We start from the raw sequence: 22,316 nt of genomic DNA on the forward strand, positions 1-22,316 counted from the left end.
GTATTAGATTCATATCTGTTACAGAGAAGTCTAGGCATACCTCGTGGCATTTTGACCAAATCAACTTGTGTAAAGTAGTCAGCCTCATCCCCTTCCACAGACCTGGCACTACCCGAAGTTGGTCGAAAGCGTCTCTGAGAGGGCGACATTTGCATAGTTTTTTAACGCGATATCTGTTATGCTTGGATAGTTTTGAGAGCCCTAAATTCTCGAGCGCAGTATCGCATTGACGCTGCGCTTCCCTGATTTGGAGATAAATCTCACCGTCACCGTACTGAGATGCCATGCTTAAGGGAAAGGTTCAGGTTTATGTGTGAAGGTGTTGACTTGTAAATCCTTACTTTGTTAGAGGAAGATATAGTGCAATACAAGGAGAATCTAGGAATTCATATTTGGATCATGGCCAGTTCAGTCCTAATCCTGGGAAGACACTGGTCCTGGGAAGAAACTGGTCCTGGAAGAAACTGATCCTGGGAATAAACTGATCCTGGGAATAAACTAATCCTGGGAATAAACTAATCCTGGGAAGAAACTGATCCTGGGAATAAACTGATCCTGGGAATAAACTAATCCTGGGAATAAACTAAACCTGGGAATAAACTAATCCTGGGAAGAAACTGATCCTGGGAAGAAACTGATCCTGGGAAGAAACTGATCCTGGGAAGAAACTGGTCCTGGGAAGAAACTAATCCTGGGAAGAAACTGATCCTGGGAATAAACTAATCCTGGGAAGAAACTGGTCCTGGGAAGAAACTGATCCTGGGAAGAAACTGGTCCTGGGAAGAAACTAATCCTGGGAAGAAACTGATCCTGGGAATAAACTAATCCTGGGAAGAAACTGGTCCTGGGAAGAAACTGGTCCTGGGAAGAAACTAATCCTGGGCTCAGCATTCAATCGGTTTCCCAGGATCAGTTTAGTTTTGGGTTAATTTATCGTGGGTATAGGGCGCAAATCCATGATTTGATACTTTGTGTCCTCGAAGAAAGACTTTAAGGAGAATATTACACAATCTATCGACACTAGGTTCTGATAGATCAATTCGCGGGTCCCGGTAGCTGAAGTTCTGAAGTATTTGGCCCTTTTCAAGCTGGATTTCCAATTTACGCCTGTTAGCACTCGAGTACTTTGGACATGTCAACTCCAGAGCCTGGACGATTGCAGTATTGATGTTTCCCTTTCCCAAGGAGCTCCCTCTCAAGATCATGGTCCAGATATTGGCCACATGGTCCAAGTAGCTTACGAGTTCCTGAACTCTTCAATCAGCACGCACCAGCAACCAGGGAATTCTCTGCCTACCTCGTCACACTTCACTGTACTGTACGTAGTATCCTAAAAACAGATATGATCTTAGAACAAGCAGTGTCCCAAAACAGACATTGCCCTAATGCAGACAATGTCCCAACGCAAACATGATCCTAGAACAAGCAGTGTCCCAAAACAGACAATGTCCCAAAGCAGATAGTGTCCCAGAACAGATAGATCTGCTCTGGGATACTGTCTGCTTTGGGACACTATTTGTTCCAAGATCATGTCTGTGTTGGGACATTGTCGCTCTAGAACACTGTCTGCATTAGGACACTTCTTGTTCCAAGATCATGTCTGTGTTGGGACGCTGTCTGCTTTGGGACACTGCTTGTTCTAGGATAGCATCCTAGCTGCCCCGGAATAATTAGTGTCCTGCGATAAAATCTGGGATCCCCTTAGTCCACGTGGAAGATATCCGAAGATGGCTGATTGTAAAGCTAATGTGGGGCAGCGAGAAGAGGCCATTTTCGCCACTGGTGGCAGTACCACTAATAGAGAAAATGCTGTGAATGAGAACTCCGCCAACAGCGGATTTTGGATCTCTTCTTCGGCTAAGTGATGAAAGAAAAACACTGATTGCGAGCTCCGTGATCGGGCTGCTATCTTGACCGCCATACCAAACCGGGGATAAATGGGCCAGCTGAGTGAGGCAACGGGTGAGCAGGGTGAGCAGGGTGAGACAATGGGTGAGACAATGGCTGATCAGGGTGAGACAGTGGGTGAGACAATGGATGAGCAGGGTGAGAAGGGTGAGCTAATGGGTGAATGGAGTGAGCAAGGGTTCTGGGTGGCCACTATTTGAAGACCTGAGAGTGCCTTGCGAAGCCACATCTACAATACACAAGATCATTTTTATATGACTCGTACCTATTCTCCTTCACTTTACTATGAAAATCCGCCACAGCTCAATCATTTATGAACTATCGTCGCCTAGCTGGAGATTTCCTATTAATTTTGTCCCTTTGAAACATGATTTTCCAGTGCTGCTCCACCGCATTTGGAGTCCGATTTAATTCATGCCCTATCTCTGACCAACTGTGGTTTTCCTGGATGTGTAATCTGAGGAGCTGCTCGTCAGAGTCTGTCCAAGCTTTTCGAGGCCGACCGCGCCTGCCTTGTCTCATACTTCTGCGCGTCGAGCCGCGTGCGACGCTGTTTACACTTTCATCACCCGAGAGTTCCAGGTCAACCGGATGATCTGTGTCGAGATCAGAGATGAATGACGTATCGCCTATATCGATGTTATCATCCTCCATCCTGCTCGAAGCTCTGAAATTACGAGTATAATGACGTCTAGCTGTCGTAGGAGGCTCGTGCACGATTTTATCAGTACTTGAGAATAGCATGCTTGCGGCATAATCTCGGAGCATCCATAAGCTAATTTGGAACATCAATGCCTCCTTTTCGTCCTTGGATAAGACTGCATCGTCTTTCAATACGGCATCCCACGGCACAATGCCGTCAGGATTAGATCGAAAGACGTTCTCCGTTAAATGGAATAGGCGTTTTGCATGAAACCCACAGCTGCTGCAGGCTGATAGGTTGATTTCCGACTTTGGGGACCGAAGGTGTGAATGTCCCGAATTGTGTGAGTGGCTGTGTATTTCCCCTTTGAAGCAAGGTACGTTTGAAATCTTGGAAAGTTGACTGATCCATGGAGATGCAGTGCGTATTGGATTAGGATTCACCGCGGCCTGTGTAGGAGTGTGAACATTGTTGGCACTGGGTGTACCGGATCGAGCTTCCAGGTATTGGGGCTGTGATCGAAGCTGATGATGAATATGTCTACTAGCCAGTGCCGAAGCGGCGTGAGCACCGATTTCGCTGTGCGAATCCGCAACACTCGATCCCGCAAATTCATCGTCTGTTTGTTCCACTGCAGCGTTTACATCACAATCGAGTAGTTTAGAGGCATTATTATCATCTACTCCCGCCATGCTTAGGGTATTGGCTTCAATTATCAGAATCATGCCTGTCCATGTGCAGTGCGATATGAACTTACCATGATTTTCACCGCTTTGCACAGCTTGCGACATGTGCGCTTGGTCCTGACTTCTCGCCAGAAAAGTAGCGGCCGGCGCAATCCCTGCCATCATTTCTGCGGGGTCTAATGCTTGGTTTTCGGCGTACGACTTTTCGAGAAAAAGAAGGTCTGCCGAATTGTTCGGGGACAGACATATATGACGGTTTTTCTGTGTAGGTCCTTGTAGATGAGCTTCCAAATGTCAATTGCTGATCAGTCCTAGGCAGAAGGGCACATACTCAACGTGTTTGTAGCCATACTTGTGGCAGACGCCGGGTTCGACAGGTGTTGAGTGGTTCTTCTGGGCATCTTTCCCGTGCTCCGTGCTTCCTTTTCCTCATATAGCCGTGCATCGCTGTTCATGAACGTAAATTGCACCATGATTGTCATGGGCGAGGGCTCTGACGTGGAAGGGACGTGGTGTTGGCTACTATACGGGAAGGAAAGGTGATGCGGAAGGAGTGTCGGTTTTTAGTACTCCAGAATCCGACGATGGTCGCTCGAAATTTTCTTTTGAAGACGCCGGAGCCATTAATTATACCGACGGAGACATAAGCCACCGCAAGATGAAGGCATATGAGTCTTGTCAGGCGAGAGCACGGCCAGGGGTTGGCGATGGTGATCTGACTAACCATGTTTGAGCTTGTCATATCTGTTGCCTGCTCATTCAGGTTCGGTGTCCCCGTACGGGCGGGGGAGTTCGCAAAGATTAACAAAAGAAGGAATTGGCATTGACAAACTGGCCTCCCGAGATAGGAAATCGGCTATATACCATAAATGGAAAGCCGTTTCTGTAGAAAGAATACATTTCTGTATTGGAAACCCCACATAGCTCCTAGCCAACGCGTGATGGAAGCCCCTTCCTTGGTAAGAGATAATGATGGTCATCCCAATCAGGATTTTTCAGCCCATGAGAGGATCGTGGACGAAACCAGATTGAGCAGGAATGCCACTTTGAGAAATCAAGAGCCACATGATGGAGTTTTCCCCAAAGCGGAGATTGCTCGATTCAGACTTCAATGCATTTACCACATACGGCCAATACCCATGGATGGTCTCAATTCACGGAGTCGTCCGACACCCAGAGAGGAATGAATGGATTTATTCTGGCAATTGGTAGTCTCTGTTCCCCCATCCATGTCTCGACCTCCAACATGAGTGACTTGAGTTCGCCTATCCTCTCCTGGGTTGACTTCTAATGATACGCAGCCATGAAGCACTCATACCACGTAGAGGGAATCGTGATGACTGGATGGTGTAGCCGGTGATATCTTGTGCAGACTCACCCCTCACTCATCCTCCTGATTGCCGTATTTGGCCAGCCATCACATTCGACATGTATGTCTTGTTGTCTTATGATTGAAGGAGACACCAATGATTATACTAGTTCAAATGGATAGTTGTGCTTGGCCGACTCCTTAAAGTCTCGGCATAATCTGATAATTGGTTCGCGTTAGGCGCACACGTTCCAAAATGGAAAAATGGGTGGACATTCTTTGCAGCGCATATCAGCCCTAATAACCGACTAACTTTTTTCCCCTTTCGATATTATACTTTTTTCTTGTCTTTTGGTGTATTGCCGAACGAAGCCCTTCTCGACAGTTATCGTTTTAAGTTTGTACGGTAAGTTAATCTCTCGCAACTAACCTACTCTAAACCAGCCAAAACGGCGACGCTTGCACGTCCGCGGAGTTAGGCCCCGAATCCGTAGCGATTAAGATACCTCTTGCCCTCTAGAAAATAAAAAAATAAACGCGCATTCTTTAACAAATACACTTCCTGCATTACATATAGTGGATATCGTTGCGATCGCCGTAGCAAGTTTAATCTTCTACTACATTTCACAAAAAGCTCCGCGACGAATACCGCCATTTAAAATACACGTATAATCGTTCCTTTAAAGAATTTTATTTATATAAATTTCAGCCATTACACCGCCGATTCGAACTAGTGCAATATATCCAAAAAAGAATTTCAAATCCATTATCATTTAATAAATTATAAAAACGCTTTTTTTCCTCGTTGATTGGCGGCAACGTGGACAAACGCGGATCATCCATTGTAATATCTTTCGTTTAACGGTCTTTATTGTAGACGTGGACAGGGGTGTAGACGACGTGGATGAAGTCTTGGAGATCGTGGAAGAGGTGGCAGAGGCGCTTGGCACAGTCAAGTTGGCAGCTGTAAAGGGCGAGGTGTAGACAAAAGCCTCATTGATCCAAGATGTTGTGGAAAAATTCGCAACTTGGAACTCGGCAGCCTGAGCATCGCTGAGCTCGATGCTCCGGGGCCATAGTTGCCATACTCTCCGAAGGTGACGCCATCAGTGCGAGGGTCGCTCTTGGTCCAAACATCCCAACCAGTTGATTCGATACACGAGTCAAGATAGCTGCCAATCCATGCAACTCTGGCAAAGGCGTTCCAGGGACGACCGAGCGAGACCTGGCTGAAGGTTGCGCCTCGTGCGGGGGTTACTCTACACTGGTCGAACACGAAACCAGCAGCCGTGGTGTTGGTTGTTCTCTTGCTGGCTGTCAAAGGTATTTTGTCGTCATTGGGTGCTATGGTCGAATTCAAGAAGTATCCTGCGCCGGATCCCCAAATCATGTCAATGTTGCCCTCAATGTAAGAGTTCGATGCGAATAGATTGCTGTTAACGAGGAGTGCATCTTGGTTGCCATAGACCTGGCAGCCGCAAAGTCCAGCAAACTTGTTGCTCTTGACGGCAAAACCGAGCGAGGCGTAACTATTTGACTGTTAGTAGGAAAATGAGGATGGGGCGTCTGGTACTTACTCTTCTGTCGTGCCAAAAGTGTTGGCAAAGTCGATGTTGACTGCCTGGAAATAATTACCGGTGGCATACACTGTGGCAGAGTCCGAGTTGGACGAGCCTGACTGCGTGCTGATGCCCTTGTTGAACGAGATGGTGACCTTGTTCTGGCTATAGTCCTTCGGACTTTGGCTGTAACCAATGAAGATGGTCGTGCCAGACTTGTTCAGAACGAGCTGTTCCGAATAGACGCCTGGGTAGATGATTACAGTGGGAGTGATTTTGCTTGAAGTTGGGAGGTCATCCAGGGCAGCTTGGATGGTATCATAAGTCGTCACACCCTCAATGGTGGTCTTAGAAACAATGTAAGCGCCAGCTGGGGGTGTTGTGCCGTCATAGGCTATCGTGCCAACCGTCACTGGACCTGTAGTTTTTACGGCAGGAGACGGTGTCGCGATGCTGTCCCAGTACGTCATGTCGATCCAGTCTGTGCTATCCATAACGCTGGCCAACGAATAAGTGTCACTGGTGAGCAGAGTACATTTCTGCCAAGCGACTCTGGCGGCGGCGTTGTTCTCCCAATTACCAGGGCCAGTGTTGTTGTACTCGGCAAAGGTGATGTAGTCAGTTTGCGGGTTAGAGGTACTCCATACCTTCCAACCCGATGGGGCGATGATATCATCCAGATAACTATTTTTGACAACCACGAGGGCATAAGCACTGTATGGCCGCCTGAAGCGGTCAAGTCTACGGTGGCGGTCTTAGCGGCGGTAAAGAGGCACTGGTCGAAGATATAGCCTCCGACAGCAATCAATGAGGCCCGGCTGTGAGCTGTACGGCCGAGCCGGCTCTCTTGGCACCAATCGTGCATCCTTTGAAGTAATAAAGAGATGTCAGCTCGATCTTCTTTGACCGAAAAGAATACACTTACCGCCTTGGAGTACACCGACTCCAACATATTAGTGTAGATGTCCCTGCGGGATGCACAGGGTTTGAGCTAATATTCGCTGAAGGGAAATGGTGTTTGGCTCGAAGCGTTAAGTCCATAAATGAGAAACGCGGTTTACATTATAATCGATCGATACCTTTCTGTTTTTGCCCATGCTATGTTACGATTCGATTTCTGGCAATCTCTCTATCTAAATGAAGGAATTCGGAATGTTTGTTTGTACGGCACACTCTGTATGTAGATACTAACTTGGCCCCGAAACATAGTGAAGGGCACCACAGGAAAGAGACTGGCCACTAATGACCCACGCTATAGCGGGCGCTGTTGGCCTACGTAGTGGACGGCTAGCATCTCGACATGGCTGCCACATACTCTCAAAGGACCTGCATCTTTGCATAGTTATATGGACTGTAAAGAAAAGAAGTTAAGTTAAATATTTTTTTTCTTTTCGAACAAGTAAGCAATTTAGGAACAGGGTATACAGAGAGTTTTACTAGTTTAGTTCAACCCAACACTGTTCAGCTTTAGGACTGATCAAGAAATGATTGACCATGTCCATGGATTCTGGTGTCGTCTGGGATGCTAGACGAGAGCCTTTGAACGTCCGGAAATATAGTGCAGTCCCGTGGCGCAATTCCATTCGCGCCAGGTGGATCCCCAGGCAGGTACGAGTCCCAGCACCAAATGGGTGAAAAGCGAGCTTATTTGCTTGGAAATTTCCGTTTTCTTCGATAAACCTTTCTGGCATGAAGCTGAAATATTTTGAAGTCAGTTCTATGGTCAAGTCCAATTCAACTGGGGGCCACTTACCTTTCGGGCGCGTCGTAGATTCTCGGGTCACGATGCAGGCTGAATGCTTGAGTGCTGACCGTAATGCCTCCTGGAATGTGATATCCACCCAATGTTGCACCGCCCTTTGGGACAGTTCTTGGGAGAGCTCCAGGCGCGGCACCATAAAGCCTCAGGGTCTCCTCGATGACAGCAGACAGGTATGGGAGCTTCTTCAGGTCATCATCGGTATAATCGTCTGCAAGTGCTCCCACCTCGGCTTCTAGCTTAACCTGGACTGCGCGATGGGACAATACGGCCCAAATGATATAGGTGAAAGTCACTGCGGTAGTACCAGAGCCGGCTACAATAAAGCCAGCCGCTTCAAAGGCGACCTGATAATCTGTCAAGGTGGCACCTTCCTTTTCATTCTCGTTGACAATTCGGGAAAACATGTTGGTCCCCTTGATGCCCGAGTAACGGACTCGGCGCATCGTGTCCTCGGCAAACTTCTGTACATTATCTTCGGCATTAACGAAGTTTTGTATAGCACGGTTGGGAATACAACGAAGCAGCTTTGCTAATATAGGAAGCTCACTATTGAACCCGCCAAATTTTGTTGCTGCCTCGATAGTCTGCATTTCCGACGTTTTCTGATTTTGTCAATGTCAGTACTTGGCACGTCCGTTGGGCTGATAAGTGGGAGTTCCGGCTTACCTCTCCCTGCTCCAACATTCCGAAAGACTCTCCGAATGCAAGATGGGAAATTACATCTGCAGTCATGAGCGTCCACCACTTGAAAACGTCGATCTGGCCATCTCGAGACAATTGGTCTTTCATCTTGTTCACCGCTACCGAAATCTTGTCAACGATAACGGCGTCCCAGTTTTGCATGATAGCTGAATTGCTGAAGAGAGGAGCAAGCAACCTCCGCCGCTGGGCATGGTCATGAGGGTCTCTCATGGAAAAAACATCTGCACTGTCTCCTGCCCGGAATGATGAGTACCATGGGCTCTTGAGATAGCCGCTGCCGATGCGATGAATCTCCTGAAAGGCTGCGGGATCTGCAATGGCGACTTCTTCTGGTGAAATGCGAACAATTGGTCCATACTTTTGGTGCATCTTATGCACGTAATGCATTCTTCGGCCCAAGACCACGTGTTTCTTCAACCAGAGATGGGTAAATCTTGCGTAGAACGGACCGGGTACACGACGCAAGGGTGTTTGGTAAGCTCGCCATAATAACTTAGGAAACAATTAGTCGAAATTCATTAAGACATGAATATAAGTAAGAATAGTCACCTGAAGTAGCAGGGCAAGCAGCGCTATGCCTGTCGATTGGAGAAAAAACCTGCGGCTAGCAATCGAATCCATGTTGCACCTTGGTGGCTTGGGCATAAAGGCAAAGTAATACTTTCAATTGCAAAAAATAGCAAAGTGTGCTAACCCGGAAATTTAACAGAGCCGTACCGGAGAATATGCATATTTATATACATATGAGCTCGGGAGTTCGCAATCTTCGGGCTGTGTCATTCAGGGGCCACCGTCGCTTCCCCACAATCCGTTTGTAGTCTGTATATCCGTCCCTGTTCGACGTAACAACATCTAAAATAATTGGCATAATGCTTAAATTTTGCGCGCCGCTGACTCAGCGGGCATAGATGTCCTTGAATGGCCCTTTGGGGCTCGGCATGTCTTGCTTTAGTATCCATCATAATTAGTGATATAGATTTGGGTCTTTAGCTTCCACCCGTTACCGACATAGCTTGCAGCGCGGGGTGCAACTCAACCACGCAAGGGTGACTATAGGTATCACTTGGTGCAGATAATGAGTAATTCTTCACAAAGCTAGCAAAATGAGACGCGTTGCGTTCCTGCTGAGTGGGAATATGCTGCATTGACAAGATGAACGCCGCCAAATTATCTGAGTCTATCTGCTTTATGTTTCGCTGGTATCAGCGTGCTGCAAAATACTCAGTCCATCTTTGGGACGTTCCATCTCGTTTTGCCGAGGACAATACGCTACGGTCGACTTGGAAGCAAAAGCTTGGATGAAGTAGATGGTTCACAAGAGGGTAGACTACTCAGAAATTTATCACACCTTCTATCGTCAAAACTCTCATAGCATTTTGAGAACTGTAGTACTCAATCATCACGTTTATCCACCCCAGTCCTTAGAGGCGTGAAGTCCTGACAAAGTGCGCATCGAACTCAATGCCCAAATCTTCCATAACGCGCTTGGCCACCGGACGACCACCGCCCCAGACGCCTCCACCAGGGTGCATGAAGGGGCCGCAAAGATAAAGACCCTGAACCCCAGGAACCCGGTATTGAGCCAAAGCTGGCGTTGGTCGATTCAACCCCATCTGGTCACCAGCCATATTAAGCCCGCAAATATCACCCATATGGAAACTGGGACTATCGTTCATGTGGTCCGCCGGTGTTACCACCTCATAAGCCCGAATTAGATCAGGAGTCAGGTTCTTGACAAAGCGGGTCAGATACGTAAAGATTCTTTGCACGTACTCTTCCTTCACGTCGTCCCAGGCGATAAGCTCCTTTCCGGGCAAGTTGGGTCGCACCATGGTCACGGCGTGGAGCAAAGCCTTTCCTGTTGGAGCTCGCGTGGGGTCACCAAGAGACACAGTTGACGCGCCGATCATGATATTTTCAGGGAGCTCCCCCCGTGCCATAGAGTCGTAGCTTTTGATTAGCTCATCCACACTATTTGGGCAAACTGTGTTCATGATTGTGCGATTTGCTGCACCGCCTGCCTTGAAGTCAAGCGGAGCCTCCAAAGCAGCGTGGATCACGAAAAGTGTGAATTCGCTGATTCTTGTCTTCTCCGCATCTGCGACAAGCTGTGGATCTAGGCCTTTCACCATGCGGCCGAGGTTGTGGGGATGGATCATAGCCACAACAGCTTCCCTGGCACGCAATTGGCCTCGACGAGTGCCAACCCCTACAGCTCGACCATCTTTCGTGATTATCCGGGTGACTTCGGTGCTCAGACGCACTTCACCCCCATAGGTTGTAATGCAGTCGATAACAGATTGGGTGAAGGCAGAGCCCCCACCTTCGGGCACCCATTGGCCGTACAGTTCGAGAATACCGATGCCGAGGTATGCCATCAAGCCTGTCCCCTTGGTGGTAGGGTGAGCAACCTGAATCTCAGTGATATAGCGCAGTATAGCAACTGTGATGGTTTCATTCTTGAAGTATTTTTTCATAATGTCGAGTGTGCTGCTAGCAGCAGCTTCGGAGATTACGGCAGCGTAAGGGCTGGCGGCAACAGTGGCTGACACGTCGGCAGGCGGCTCAAACATACTTGGCATAAGCAGCTTCGTAATAGCCACAGAGATCGTCATAAGACGATCGTAGTTGGCAGAATCCTCTGGGGAGATCTTGCTAATCTCTTCCATCGTCCTCTTTCTGTCTCGGTACAAGAGAAGAGAGCCTTCCTCGAAAATAATGGCATAAGTAGGGTCCAGCTCACGGTACCGCAGCCCGAAGCGCGAAAATAGTCCAAGCTCATCGTTCGTGAGCATGGGGTTGGCCTGAATTAGACTGTGGATGGCACTGTGCCTTTCGCTGTTGAAATCTGGCTCAGCCATTTCAAGACTAGCGACGCCGCCGCCGGGGTAATGTTGGCGCTCAAGCACGAGGACGCGTTTTCCAGCCATTGCTAGATAGGCTGCAGCAGTGAGTCCGTTGTGGCCAGAGCCGACAACAATAACATCCCAGTCCTGCTCATCGTTGGTCGTCTTCCCGATTTTTGTAAAGTCTGACATGTTTATAAAGTATTGCGAAGGAACGGGTGAAATAAGCGAAGTAAGGAAACTGCGCGGATTTGTAGTTTATGACAAATTGCTGAATTTTGAAACAGATGCATAAGATTATAAGAATATTGTAGCTTGCTTTGCTCAATTTATAGTTTTGAAGGGTCCAAATCTTGAAATTGAGAATCTCGTATCTGGGTCATGTTCAGAAAGGTCGCAGATCTCGGGCTTCAAGTAGGGCCCGAGAAAAGTTTCGTACTATCCCTCCAGCATTCTGCATCTTGTAGTGTAGGGAGCCGCTGACTCATCGGCTTGTCACCACGGAGATGCCCGGAGGCTCCATCGGTGGTGGATCTGAACGGGACAAACATCCCAAGATATATGGTAAGAACATTGGCGAGTTTAGCACCGAAAACTCACGTCGTTGCAGTGTGGGCTCTAAAGTTTTAAAGCATAGAATTTTTATTTCGTGTCAGATCTAGGGACATAGTTTGGAAGCAACCACCATTGCATCAGCTCAATTCGTTCTGCGTTTTCGTGATCCAGTCGATAGTTGGGTCCAACTCGCCGTCCACCCAAGCTTTTAAGGATTGTTCATAACCATCAAAGTACGCATTGACAAAGAATTTCCCCGTCTTTACGCCCTCCACAAGTTTCCTAGCAGCGGCGTCGGCTGGTGTGCTGCTTGTGTTGATAAATTGCTTGAACCCCTGATGAAACATATCCGGAGCTGTTCCTTGGAGTTCTTCCACAGACTTGGTATACGTCACGTCCGGCACGAGTATACAGACCCTCACACCGGTAGTCTGGAGCGATACAGCCATGCATTGACTAAGGGAAATCGTGCCAGCCTTGGACAAGCAGTACGAAAACATATTGCCCGATACCATTGGTGGAGGATTGAGCCCGTTGGGAGAAGCTGTATTCGCGATGAGTCCACTGCCACGCTTGATCATTTCCGGCAGAAACGCTCGGGCAATTCGAAGATAACCCAAGACATTGATGTCCAATTGACGCCGAACACTTTCAATATCGGCGTTGAGAGCTGATCCTGTCTGGATCATGACTGCGTTGTTGACGACGATATCCGGCACACCAATTTCCTGCTTGATGACTTTTGCCACATTGGCCACTTCCATGTCATCAGAGACATCGCATTTAAAGGCCCAAGCCGCTAGACCATCACTTCGTATCTGATTTGCAATCTCCTCTTGCGGCGACAGTTGTATATCGAGGAGGACGACGCGTGCTCCCTGCCTGGCGTACTCCTTTGCTGAAGCTTCTCCAATTCCGCGCGCTGCTCCAGTAATCACGACCAGTTTTCCTAGAAGTTCCATAGCAGCACGTAGAAATTTAACAATGCTGGTAGAAAGTGAAGTTGATGAAAGACGAGTAACTGGTTGCTGGAATTGATCAAGAATCTTAGGTTGCTTCTCAATGGTATATAGGCTTCACAGATAAGCCTTTAAGTATATTTGTCCAATCTTTGAGTTATTTCTTGTGGATAAGTTCGTCAAATTTAATGTAAATCCTCCGTATATTGAAGTGGGCTATAGCACTCTGTAGAAGCTTAAGATGTTCCGGAACTGTTCCTGGCTTTATTCGGGGTTGACTTATAATCCGTTAAACGAGCTCGGGGACTGCTAAGCGTACATCCTCCGCTTATATAAGCAGGCTATAGCATCCTTGTTGAAGTTTCAGTTGACTTATAGTCCGTAGTCCGGGGCTACTAAGCGTGATTCCTCCGCTTATGTAAGCGGCTCTGAAACAACGCGAAACCCGAATGGCTTGGGACTTCTTGGAGAAATACCAGGTTCTAGCACTAGGGAGGAAAGATACAGAAAGGATCCTGCTCGTCTTGATTCTGTTCCAAGAACCAATCCGTGAACAGACTTAGCAGTATGCAGTTCTACAAAGAGCCAGAAATCCAGAATCTTCACGCATCCACCTTTGTGGAAGGGCGCCAAAGTCTTGAGCGAGTCCTCCCTCCAGGAGTTTCAAATGACAGCTTCCAAAGGGTCCTCGATGCTTTCAGATCCATTGTTGGAACTGGAAACACGAAGACTGGGGATGACTTGCTCAACTTTACGGACCCGTTCACGCCAAATAATCAATTTACTCCATCTGCTGCCGTGTGGTAAGTAGAATCGAATCGTGGCAATAATAAGGTCGTCTTAAGACATTGATTGACACGAATATAGCCCTGCAAACATCGCTGAAATCCAGGCCATTCTTGAAGTAGCCAATAAGCATAGCATCCCATTGTGGACATGCTCGCGAGGGAAGAACCTCGGCTACGGAGGTGCTGCACCTCGCCTGAAAGGTTCAGTCGTGCTCTCGCTATACAGAATGTCTCATATTCTTGAAGTGAATGAAAAGCTCGGATACGCCGTGGTAGAGCCAGGAGTTACCTTCTGGGATCTGTCACAGTATTGCATGGATACAGCGCCATCCCTGTGGCCTAGTGTACCTTTCATCTCCTGGGGGAGCGTTGTTGGAAATGTAAGCTTGCCCATACTTTCAGGAATTCGTATTACTAATGAACAGACGCTCGATCGCGGATTTGGGTATAATATGGTTGGTTGTCATTATGAGCATATGTGTGGTGTGGAGGCGGTGCTCGCGAATGGTGATCTGGTGCGCACTGGTCAATGGGCAGCCGAAGGAGCACCGACCGGCCCAGTAAGCCGACAAAGTTTTGGCCCTTCAGTTGAAGGTCTCTTTGTCCAAAGCAACCTTGGAATTGTTACTAAATTAGCCATCTGGTTGCAGCCACGCCCGGAGTCATATATGAATGTCGTGGTTCATGTCCATGATTTCGAGGATATCGAGGAACTTCTGGAAGCCATGGCAGAACTTCGGAGGGACGAGATCATTCAGAATGACCCTCTTCTGTCCAACGTGATCGCGAGCGCGTTAAGCCAAGGTGTTGCAAAGAGAAGCGAGTTCCAACAAAGCGATGGCGCTCTGGGGGAGGAAGCCATCGAAGAGATAAAACGAAAATACGGGCTTGCTTACTGGAGTTGCAATTTTGATTTCTACGGGACAAAAGAGATGGTCCTGGCGAGACTAAAGAAGTCACAAGAAGTGATTTCTAAATGGTGCCCTACAGCGCGACTAGACCATCGACTCTTCGAAGGCGAGGCTGATCAACCCTTGGATCCGAAGGTGATTGAGTCGGTTACGGTAAAGGGGGAATCAGTAGGTGTTGCAACGGTTTGGAAAGCCGGCATGATCAACTATGCTCTTCCAGACGATGGCTCCGGACACGGCGCCCACTCTGATTTCGCTCCTCTTCTGCCGTTCAATGGCAGGCTTGTTAAAGATTGGCTTCAAGCAGCAAAGTCCCTCTATGGGGAGCACGATTTTGATTTCTTGCTTGGAGGCCATGTATTTCGGAGGCACTTTATCGCTATTCATCAAACGATGTACAATAGCGATGACGAAGGGCAAGCCCGACGCGTCAACCGATTAATGGATGCGTTGGAAAAGAAGTCACGAGAGTATCTACTTACGAATTATCGGGCACATCTAAGACAGATGGGTAAGATCGCGTAGTCCTTGAGTATTGCGTATATTTCAGAGAGTACTAATATTTATGTGCAGATATCTTGCAAGATCATTACAACTTCAATAACCATGCTTACAAGAGACTTCTCCAAACTGTCAAGGTATGTGATTTAATTGTTAAACAGGGCTGTTGTTAATTTTTGCGACAGGATGCGCTCGATCCGCGGGGAATTTTGTCGCCTGGAAAGCAAGGAATCTGGCCTCGAGGAAAGGAATGGAAGTAAGGAATACTCGTATTCGTATCTCACTGTCACGGGCGTAGGTGGGCATTATCGGCTTGTACCGCATGATCGGCTTGTACCGTACAATAGTTAGTATATTCACCACGGATTCCTCAAATGGGTAGCTGTGCTACGTCTGCCGACCATGGGTAGTTTCAATACCGAGGAGAACCAATTTCTTGTGCATATCTAGTAAGCTATAAAAGCTGAATGGGCCTACGGTTGATCACATAAAGCCATATGCCCCGTTCGTAGAAGCAGCATATAGCGGCGTCCATCTGTGCCTATCTGCGACGGTCCAGTCGGCGCCTTTGTCGAGCAGCATTTTGACTATTTCGACGTGTCCATTCTCTGGAGCAGAAATCAATGGTGTTGCTCCATTTTCGTTTGCCACCGTCCAGTCGGCCCCGTTGTCGACCAGCAGCTGCACGATGTCCTGGTCTCCTTCAAATGGAGCAGCCTGTAGAGCGTTGCCGTAGTATCCGCCCTAGGCATTAATGTCGGCTTTTTCATCGAGCAGCAGCTGTACGATGTCCTGGTGTCCTCCATATGAAGCAGCCTGTAGGACTGAAAAAGGGGCTTGCAGTGTACGTTGCGCCCAGCTGAAACGTCGGCAAATCAGATTCGGTCAGACCACCATCTCTTTGGAGCATTGCCATAGTAATCCTGTGTTCGTGCCACTCAACGATCCTTTGGGGGATGCATGGAATCGTCGACTTCCAAGCTGTTGAAGTATGATTCAATCCTTCGTTGTAACTACGAGAAATATTACAGCGGGTAAGATCACGCATCGGATGCACGAAGTTTGTTTGTGACTGGGCGCGTCCAATCAGAGATTGTAAGTAAAATATCTAAGCTGGCAAAGATGTATTCAATGGCTGTGCTACTCGTCAAAGCGGATGGGATCTCCTCGGTGTCAAGCCCCGCTTCTCTGCAAACCATGGCTCTCGAGTAAATGCCTTGCAAAGGGGTGAAGATGGGCCAAACTGATTGGCAAACCAGATCCGGCTCCAACCCACCATCTCTTTGAAGCTGGCTGATCTTTTGGGGCACGCATAAGATTAGCAATTTCCGGGCTGTTGTTGCACCACGAATCAGGTCTTTTTGGCCCGGCCAACCCCCGCTTCTCTTCCCCAAAGAGAGTGGCTGCATACGAAACAGCTAGATCTATGCCTAAAATAGTTAAGCCCGGCAGCATCCACTACAGTCATGCTGCATCCATACTGTTTTTTTACACTTCTGTTCAATGCCACGACTACCGACTCGAACACAAAAAAGAACGTGTGAAAGAAACCGGAAAAATCATAGGAATGTACAGTCATCAAATCGTCACCGATGCGACTATTGGGCGGGCCGTCACAGGACATGTCTACCTGGTGAAAGTGGAGTGTAGCTCTTGCACCGCGCTAGTGGTGGGGTGGCTTCCCATCTAGAACTCTAGGTGGGGATACCGGCATTTGAGCGTTATGTGACAGTTGTAGATACGCTCGGTAGCGTTGACTGAGCATAACTTTAATCCAATCAAATCTGCGAACGTGGTTATCTGTGTCAACAAGGAAACGATCCACGACGCAACTAGGAAATGTACCAAAACACAACCGCTCAACCCCAAATGAGACGTCCCAAACACAGCTCATCACTTCTCGAACGTCGCGTTCACGGTCCGAAAGTGTGCAGAAGAGTGTCTTTTAATTATTTCTTCGAAAAGGTGACCGGGCGTCGCCATAATCAGCTAAACACTTGCTCAGCCAAAGCCGACAGACTTCTTCAGCCTGTAGCCTTGGCAGCACTTGCCCACAGCCGGCAATAGTGGCTAGTTTTGGGGGTCTGGTTCCCAGGTGTCAGCCCCGCAGAGTGCCTTCTTGCGCCAACAAACGTTTGTATTCTTACGACGGTGCATCTTCGTAGACTTAGATCCTAGAGGGATATTTCAATGTGACAGACTACTGCCAGCCCAATGGTTTACTGTAATTATTGCATCCCCAGTGTCACGAATGAGGTCGCAAACTAAAGGTTTGACGCAGGCGGCAAAATACCTGGCGGTTTCACTAACTAACAAAACTAAACTTAGCGTAGTCAGTATTCATTGCACAATTATTCAGCTGAGTTGAATAGGAGATGAGATTCAAAAACTATATTATTATCAGAATCAAGCGAGAGCAAGCGAATTTAGTGAAGATATATAGGTCGAGGGCCGACCAAATCGCTCGCAGTCAGCGGCTGAGGTCCGTGCATTTGTTGCTTATATGTGGCGTCCAGCACCCGACAAGAAGAGAATCTCAAGTGAAGCTTATTCTTAGAAATCAAAATTTGAGAAAAGCACCAGCTTCTTCGAAATTCCACGATTATATACTATTCACTATATATTGAACGCATTCCCTGGATTCTCCTTTGCAAAGATATAAGGAATAGAAGGGAAGTTTGACGACACCCAAAATTGAAGTTAGATGGGTGACTTCAGTCGATCAAGTAAAATGGCTGAAAGATAAATATAAAAAGATATCGTCAATAGCGTAGAAAAGACAAAAGCGGCGGTCTGTCACGTATACAGCATTGTATCTTCAACCATCAATTCAATCCTGCTAGTTGTTGCGCAAATAGCCGTTTACCGGGATCGTCCGAGTTGACATTAATCTCGAACATGGCGAAGCTGACTCGAAGCAGCTAACGCTTGTGCTATATCGTTTGATGAAACTCAGCCTCCCCTCATCGTGTAGGAGTCCTCATATCTGAAAGATAAGCATTGAAGCCGAAGATGTCGTCAGGAATGAGAGCACCAACGGAGACCAGATATGTCTCAATACGAGGATGCCCGGCCAAGATTGAGATCTGCAAAGCATCCGACAATAGATTATCTCGTACGTCTCAGGCATAATTATGTCCAAACAATGTCTGAAGAGCCTCCAGATGACCATTTTGGGCAGCCAAAAAGAAAGAAGTTGCTCCATACAAATCTGACGTCAAGGTGTCTGCCCCTTTTCTGATAAGAAGCTTAACGATGTATGTGTGGCCTATCTTCGCAGCCTATGCTAACGCAGTACGACCGTTTATGCCACGAGTATCTATGTCATGTGCCCCTATAGTAATAAGAGCCTCGACGATCTCAACGTGTCCACGGCTTGATGCAACACAAAGCGGCGTCCATCCGTTCATGTCCGGGGTGCTGAAGTCGGCACCTGCTTGAAGCAGCAACTTAACGACATTCAGGTGTCCGTTATATGAAGCGTTCGTGAATGGAATGAATCTATCAGGGGCGCAAAATGACCAGTCGGCCTTGTTGTCCAGCAGTAGTTGTACCATTCTTTCGTGACCTACTAAAAATGCAATATAGACAGCGTTGCCGTACTTTCCGCCCTGGGCATTGACGTGGGCCCCGTTATCGACCAGGACTTTCACAATTTCCTGGTGTCCTCCAGATGAAGCCGCGCATAGAGCATTGCCGTATTCTCCGCCCTGCGCGTTGACGTCGGCCTTGCTGTCGAGTAGCAGCTGTACGATCTCCCGGTAGGTTGTCGCTCGTGTTCCACCAGCATCTGCCTGGAAACGAGGGGCGTGGTCGATATCTCATATTCTCTGGCACGGAAGGGCCTAGTCGACCAGGTTCAACAACGGCTTTCGATCATCAGAACTACTGATTCCGGGATCTTCCAGCGGAGTTGGTGTCTCTGTGCGACTCGAGACGGGCTGAACGGCTGCATCGCATCTCTATCACGGCAGCAAGACACCGCCCTCTTTCTCGTCGTAATTCTCCTTGACGTGGCCGACGACTTGCTCCGTTAGCTGCGCACACCACGGGTCCACGTATGTTATCCACAGGTTGGCCACTGCATAGTTGAGGGGGAGCCAGACTGGGAGACACAGTATCAACTTCCAAGCACCGGGGAAAATCAGCTTGCCAGATATCGTCTCGCCGGCATCGTTGACAATGTCAGCGGGCAAGCGGGCACCGTAGATTATCCAGCATAATAGCCAGCGGAGGAGTCCATGCAGCAGGTAGATAGCAAAGGATTGCTTTCCAAGCCAGAGCAGGTATTTGCTCGAGAGAACGTCCTTGATGAAAGGGCTAAAGTGGATGTCGAGAGTAATTAACTTAAGTCCAATGCCGGAGCCAAAGCGAGGGAAGTCGGGATCATTGGGCAGGATGCTCTTTAGGATCGAGAACTGCCATGCAGACCAGGATTGCCACTCGGGGTGGCCTTTTGGGTAAGAAGAGATGAAGCAGCTAATAATTAAGAAGAAGATGGCGAGCACCTTGGAGATGCGGGGACGGTTCATAATGAAGTCATTGGCCGAGGGCAAGTTTTGCAAGTCGCATATGAAAACACCCTAGAAGAGTTGCATTCTAAACGCAGCTGGGGATGCAGTAGGTTAGTATTGAGGAATAGCTCTATATATATGATAGGTTATATGGAAAGAAGAAAATACTCACAATCGGATGCGATCCAGAAATAGGCATAGATGGCGAGGGAAGCTAGTATGCGATATCTAGGCTGCATGTACCCATGATGAAGACATAGACCAGAAACTGCCCTTTAGCAGAGGAAGCAGTGTCCATTGATTTCTATCGTAGCTGTTTCTGCCATGGGTCCAAGTGGTGATGATGTTGTAGACCAGACTGTGGAGCGCATCGCCCAGGCGGGGTACCTGATCAGGTGCAGTTGCGCCACACCACCAGCAGTCGCTGTGCTTGGCCACGAGGAAAAAGCCAAGCTGTGCCATGACCCAGATGATGCATGCAGCCAACGTGGTAGGAATGATCAGACGGGGAATTCTGCGAAGAGCGGACTTGGAGATGGAAGTGAAGGCATTTTCCTGGTTTCCCTGGCGGGACAGCTTGACGGGCTTGAGCATGCAGACATAGCCAGTGACAAAGGCAAAGATGGAGACAGTAATGCGACCTTGAACGAGGATTCTGAGAAAGGGAAGCTGCAGCAATCGAGGTGCAGCATCTGCAGCAGACGCGGGCGAGAAGAGATCACCATCAAAAGCGCGGGCAATGTGCGTAGAGACGACCAAAGAGGATGCGAGACCACGAAGGTCCTATAGTCACAGAAGGTTAGCTTTTGGCAAAGGTCACGGATTCAACAGGAGATAAGCGATGACGAAGAGGTTCATGGGTGTCGCGCCACTATTGCTGTTTAGCCGTTGCGGTCGTGGGGGGCGCGATTGGATCGCCCGTGGGTCAACGGTCGCCGGCAGTTTGAGGGCCTTTCTCCAGGGGGGGCTTCCAGTCCTTCACCACGCTATTGGACTTCTTGTTGTAAGCTTAAAAGTTGGCGGTCTGACGCGAGTCGCTTAGATCCAAGATGGATGGGCGTTCCGAGGAACCGAACCGAACCACTATCAGATAGCTAAAAAGCCAGTTTCTGGGTTGTTCGGCGCTGAAAGTCGATATCGATCCCAATTACCCGAGACCTTGTCTGAAGGTGGTGGTGGTACCGATTTTCGTGGGGTTTCCTATTGTTTTGCATCACCATCGACGGTAAGCGCTCGTTGAACGCCGCGGTGGCTGAATTGGCGCATGTCTCGACCTAGGCCATGCGCCGTAGACCTGCCTGGTGGGATTGAAGGCGCATATCGCTCCCCATAGAAAACGAAGAAACCAGTCGTTGCCTGTTGCTCGCTCCGCCCAGAAAAACGTGCCAATGGACAGGCCTGGTAATTGGTGTTGTATCGCCGGATCCCGAACCATGCTCCTCATTGACACTACGCAATCGGAGTTTGTGTCGGAATTTGTGTCGGAATTTGTGTCGGAATTTGTGTAACTTGTGTGCTATGTAGGTGAAGAAGAACGTATGAGCTTGACTTACATCGACCCATTCCAAGTTTCCCTCCTTGTCAAAAGCCATGGTGAAATCAGGACTTCGTCAGATCTCCTAGTCGGATGGAGAGAATTGGGATGGTTTTCGTCTTCAGCAGGACATCCGTAGAACTGTTGGCTGTGATTGAATGATTCCGAGTGACCACCTGCAATGATGTTCGTGTGGACAGACAGGTGCTCCGAGATTGGCTTCGTACCAAATTCGAATGCTTGCACCTTGGCTGGCAACAGAGTTGATGTTGAGCAGAGGAATCCAGTGGGTGTAGGCAATACCTCCCAAACTTTTAATGTCCTTCGCTCCTAGCTCTTGTTGATGCTGGTTTTCTTTCCTTTGAGGCACCGAAAAGCCATAATTGTCTGTGGTCCAGCTTTGTCGTGGCCTGAATGTCAATTGTTGTGTTGAAACAACCGTTCAGTCTTATTGGTCGAGGCAAGGTTTAAGCGAACGAAAGGGAGGGAATGGTAGGAGGTTGTTGAGGACAGGGTCGTGTGTAGGGTGAAACAGACCTTCTAAGAGGTGAGAGAAGGGGAAGTGTCTGTAGTAATAAACAAGAACTAGTAGAACTGCTTCTCTAGGTTTTTCTTTTGGTCCACTGGCCTAACCTAGGTAGCACGGGCCGCATACACACATGGACAGGTCTTTGAGAGAAATGGATCGATCGTCTGAAGTGCAGCCAGTCAGTGCCCGGCATTGTTTTAGCAGGTGACTATTTTTTTTTTAGTATCTAGCTGTTCAATGGTACCCACCTCCTACCTCCATTATTATGATACCAGAGAAGGCGTATTATCTACTATCTTCCTTATAGGACCTATGATCTCTCCTGCTGCAAGCCTTGTAACTACTATTGGCAGCCTATAGTCTCCGTCTGCCTCCTCTTATTCCTTATTGAAGCGATAATCACACCACTGGGCGAGCTACGACCAACGTCATAAACCTGGTGTTTCCACTAAATGGAGTATCCACATCCGATAAGAGAAGCCCAGAGCAGTCATCTCGACGCTACGGCCAGGCTGCTCCTCTTCCACTTATCATGTGTGCGGACAAGTGCCCCTTTCATCAATCACGATGCGACATGAGATCCAGTCCTTTCCTCATAGCCGGTAGATAT

The 22,316-nt window shown here is 48.2% G+C and overlaps 7 protein-coding genes across 7 annotated transcripts; 1 reads left to right on the plus strand and 6 right to left on the minus strand.

Moving 5' to 3' along the window:
* Positions 1-2,226: 2,226 nt before the first annotated feature.
* Positions 2,227-3,710, minus strand: JN550_013547 (uncharacterized protein; the record flags this gene model as incomplete). Its single annotated transcript, XM_049312146.1, has 3 exons — positions 2,227-3,257; positions 3,309-3,521; positions 3,569-3,710. 3 exons carry the CDS (start codon positions 3,708-3,710, stop codon positions 2,227-2,229), a joined length of 1,386 nt encoding a protein of 461 aa, XP_049164472.1.
* Positions 3,711-5,498: 1,788 nt separating this feature from the next.
* JN550_013548 (uncharacterized protein) lies at positions 5,499-7,057 on the minus strand (the record flags this gene model as incomplete). Its single annotated transcript, XM_049312148.1, has 4 exons — positions 5,499-6,075; positions 6,124-6,846; positions 6,937-6,971; positions 7,031-7,057. The coding sequence occupies 4 exons, from the start codon at positions 7,055-7,057 to the stop codon at positions 5,499-5,501; spliced, it is 1,362 nt and encodes a 453-aa protein (XP_049164473.1).
* Positions 7,058-7,541: 484 nt separating this feature from the next.
* Positions 7,542-8,938, minus strand: JN550_013549 (uncharacterized protein; the record flags this gene model as incomplete). The annotated part of the gene is made up of 3 exons (XM_049312149.1): positions 7,542-7,800; positions 7,859-8,469; positions 8,534-8,938. The coding sequence occupies 3 exons, from the start codon at positions 8,936-8,938 to the stop codon at positions 7,542-7,544; spliced, it is 1,275 nt and encodes a 424-aa protein (XP_049164474.1).
* Positions 8,939-9,990: 1,052 nt separating this feature from the next.
* JN550_013550 (uncharacterized protein) lies at positions 9,991-11,607 on the minus strand (the record flags this gene model as incomplete). Its single annotated transcript, XM_049312150.1, has 1 exon — positions 9,991-11,607. One exon carries the CDS (start codon positions 11,605-11,607, stop codon positions 9,991-9,993), a length of 1,617 nt encoding a protein of 538 aa, XP_049164475.1.
* A 500-nt stretch (positions 11,608-12,107) lies between these two features.
* Positions 12,108-12,932, minus strand: JN550_013551 (uncharacterized protein; the record flags this gene model as incomplete). Its single annotated transcript, XM_049312151.1, has 1 exon — positions 12,108-12,932. The coding sequence occupies one exon, from the start codon at positions 12,930-12,932 to the stop codon at positions 12,108-12,110; it is 825 nt and encodes a 274-aa protein (XP_049164476.1).
* Positions 12,933-13,496: 564 nt separating this feature from the next.
* Positions 13,497-15,389, plus strand: JN550_013552 (uncharacterized protein; the record flags this gene model as incomplete). The annotated part of the gene is made up of 5 exons (XM_049312152.1): positions 13,497-13,732; positions 13,797-14,097; positions 14,143-15,139; positions 15,202-15,266; positions 15,315-15,389. The coding sequence occupies 5 exons, from the start codon at positions 13,497-13,499 to the stop codon at positions 15,387-15,389; spliced, it is 1,674 nt and encodes a 557-aa protein (XP_049164477.1).
* Positions 15,390-18,410: 3,021 nt separating this feature from the next.
* JN550_013553 (uncharacterized protein) lies at positions 18,411-21,235 on the minus strand (the record flags this gene model as incomplete). Its single annotated transcript, XM_049312153.1, has 4 exons — positions 18,411-18,923; positions 19,110-19,712; positions 19,887-20,426; positions 21,197-21,235. 4 exons carry the CDS (start codon positions 21,233-21,235, stop codon positions 18,411-18,413), a joined length of 1,695 nt encoding a protein of 564 aa, XP_049164478.1.
* Positions 21,236-22,316: the final 1,081 nt, after the last annotated feature.

This window comes from Neoarthrinium moseri (assembly GCF_022829205.1).
Source record: "Neoarthrinium moseri strain CBS 164.80 chromosome Unknown scaffold121_Wmoseri_CBS_16480, whole genome shotgun sequence".
NCBI lineage: Eukaryota > Fungi > Ascomycota > Sordariomycetes > Amphisphaeriales > Apiosporaceae > Neoarthrinium > Neoarthrinium moseri.